Genomic DNA, 2,723 nt, shown 5'->3' with positions numbered 1-2,723 from the left:
CTTCCCTCTTTTCCCCTCCCTTCTTCACTCACCCCCAGCAGTGGCTGGAAAAAGTCACAAATTCCAAGTGCAACTTCTCTCTTTTACTTCCTGGAAACCTCCTAGGGCTCTGCACTTACTCAGCAGATCCAACTTTCTTTCCACTTTTCCTCACTCACTGACGAGGATGACGAAGATGACGCTGTCCCTGGGGACCAGGCCCTCTGCCTGACTCCACCCCTTGGCTTACAATAAAAGGCTGCGGCAGAGCTGCCAGAAGAGCAGAGAGCCTGAGGCCAACCCAGAACCTGCCAATTAATTCTCTCTGAAGCCAACTCTCTCTTCCTCTACCATGCAGGTCTCTGCCACATCGCTTCTGTGCCTGCTGTTCACAGCGGCTGCCTGCAGCCTCCACGTACTGGCTCAGCCAGGTGAGACCCCAGCTTTCTTCTCCTCACAGCGTGTTACCCCCGTTTTGGATTGTCTTGTCGTGGGCCATCGTAGTGTGGTGTCACCTGAACAGGTCCTTTTTCTTTTCCTGAGGCAAGGCAGCTGAGAGAAGGGCCAAGAGCCAACCCAATTATGCAGTTTCTTCTGGGAAGAGCCTGAACTAGAGTTTTAATTCTTTTAAGATCTAAATCTGGAATCACATCGTTATGCGGTTCCTGCTCCCACTACTTTCCTCAGTATTAGAGAACCTGGGGGACCAAAGAGAGGCTTAGGTTGATGTGCTTCTCCAGATAGAGGAGGGAAAGGGAAAAGACCCGAGATCTCTGTTTCACCCAGTCCAGCTTCCAGGAATAGCAGCTTAGCAGAGGGGGTTGATGCTACAGATAGTCAGGACCAGATATAGGCTTCAGTATAAGCATAGAGTAAGGTCCCCAGGTCATTTTCTTAGACTCTGGTAATTTGACTTCTTAGCTGTTCCTAATGACAGTCCCCAGAGTCACCTAGTTTTAATGACATCCCTTCATCCAAGAGTGTGAATTTACTTTAAAACACAAATCCCTGAGTCAGTGTGTCAGTGATCACATCCCAGCTCCAATGGATGTATCGGGGTTTACATCCACTGCTGCTGAAGCTGCCTTCTCCTCGTGGCCCTTCTCTTCTCTGAGGTCAGAAGCATCTATCTTGTCCTAATTGCTTCCCCTTTCTGGTTTATTCTCCAGATGCAGTTAATGCCCCACTCACCTGCTGCTACACGTTCACCAGCAAGAAGATCCCAGAGAAGAGGCTGGAGAGCTACAAGAGAATCACCAACAGCAAGTGTCCCAGAGAAGCTGTGATGTGAGTTACATCACAGCCCTCCCTGGTCCAAAGTCCTTCCTCAAGAGCAAGGGGTGGTCCCCATGGACTTACAGTCAGCCACACACTCAGACCCAATATCAAGTGATTCCCAATGGTAAAATGGAGGCCAAGGAGCAAAAAACCATTCCCAACAACACTGTCTATACGGATGCTGTTCAGGGCATTCAAATTTCATGAGTTTGTCCTAGAAAACCTGCAGGAGGAGCAGGTCACCCTGAGTTCCCTTTTCTCCCTGACTTCCCTCTTTAGCCTTACATATTCTCTCCACATCCAGCCATTGAACTTCATCTGACCATGTCTTCTCTCTTTCCACAGTTTCATCACCAAGCTCAAGAGAGAGATCTGTGCTGACCCCAAGCAGGACTGGGTCCAGACGTACACGAGAAAACTGGACCAGAACCAAGCGAGATCAGAAACTACAACCGTATCTAAAATTGCACCTACTGTGAGATCTTCGGCACCTTTGAATGCTAACTTGACCCACCGACCTGCAGTTAATGCATCTACTATGACCTTTCCCACAGCACGCTCAAGAATTTCTAAAGAGTGACCAGTATGATAGTGAACTAGTGTGACTTGGAATGTGATGCCTTAAGTAATGTTAAACATATTTAACTTATTGACGTTTTGATATCCCCTTCCCTGAATACTAGGATTTCTCATGCAAGATGTGGTTTCATTGTTTTCCTTTCCACTGTGAACCTCAGTGCTATACCTTAAATGTTATGAGAGATGAATTTTGTGAAGATGAATGGAAAAACTTTGTGTTTGAGATTCCTAGGCATTGTTTAAAATATTATTATGAAAATAGACATTTCTGATTATTAAGAGAAATAAATTATTTTTTTGTACACAGTCTGACTTTGGATGTTTCCTTGAGGGAAACTGCAAAACTAAGGGTACATAAGCTTGGAGGAGAGCACATGTGGGACACATATTGTGGAGGGATGGGAGAATGAACGGCTCAGTCTTTTGTACCGGATGGTCTCATTTGAGTGTCATAGACTCTTTAAAATGGGCCCAAGCAGGCATGCTAGTACCATTGCTCTAGTCCCCAGTATTGCTTCTCAGTCACCTGCTTGACAAAAGCCCCAGTCCTTCAAGTCATGTGTTCAATCACTCTTTAACTGGGATATATCACTTCTATCTGTAACTCTCCAATTGATTCCCTAACTGGATAGTCAATACAGGCAGTGGAGAATGGAGGGGACACTTAGCCGTCTTCTACGAGAAGGTTATGTTAAGGCTTCATAGAGAGAGGAAGACATGAACTTACCCTTGATAATGGTTAGATTTTTTTCCAGGAAAACACAGAAAAATTAAGAAAAAGAAAGGTGGGGTGGGGTGGGGGGGAATAGCTAAAGGTAGAAATGAGGATGGTATGTACACCGAAAGGTGAAGAGAGAGAAAAAAATCAGATGGGGCCACGTGTATGG

At 45.9% G+C, this 2,723-nt stretch overlaps 1 protein-coding gene across 1 annotated transcript; it reads left to right on the top strand.

The window, feature by feature from the left end:
* Positions 1 to 273: 273 nt before the first annotated feature.
* Positions 274 to 2,142, top strand: LOC128121938 (C-C motif chemokine 2-like). Its single transcript, XM_052757035.1, has 3 exons — positions 274 to 410; positions 1,149 to 1,266; positions 1,603 to 2,142. Exons 1-3 carry the CDS (start codon positions 332 to 334, stop codon positions 1,835 to 1,837), a joined length of 432 nt encoding a protein of 143 aa, XP_052612995.1. The 5' UTR covers positions 274 to 331; the 3' UTR covers positions 1,838 to 2,142.
* Positions 2,143 to 2,723: the final 581 nt, after the last annotated feature.

Source organism: Peromyscus californicus, unplaced genomic scaffold (assembly GCF_007827085.1).
Source record: "Peromyscus californicus insignis strain IS unplaced genomic scaffold, ASM782708v3 Scaffold_3__1_contigs__length_106647218, whole genome shotgun sequence".
Lineage (NCBI taxonomy): Eukaryota > Metazoa > Chordata > Mammalia > Rodentia > Cricetidae > Peromyscus > Peromyscus californicus.
This window is presented reverse-complemented; position numbering and strand designations above follow the sequence as displayed.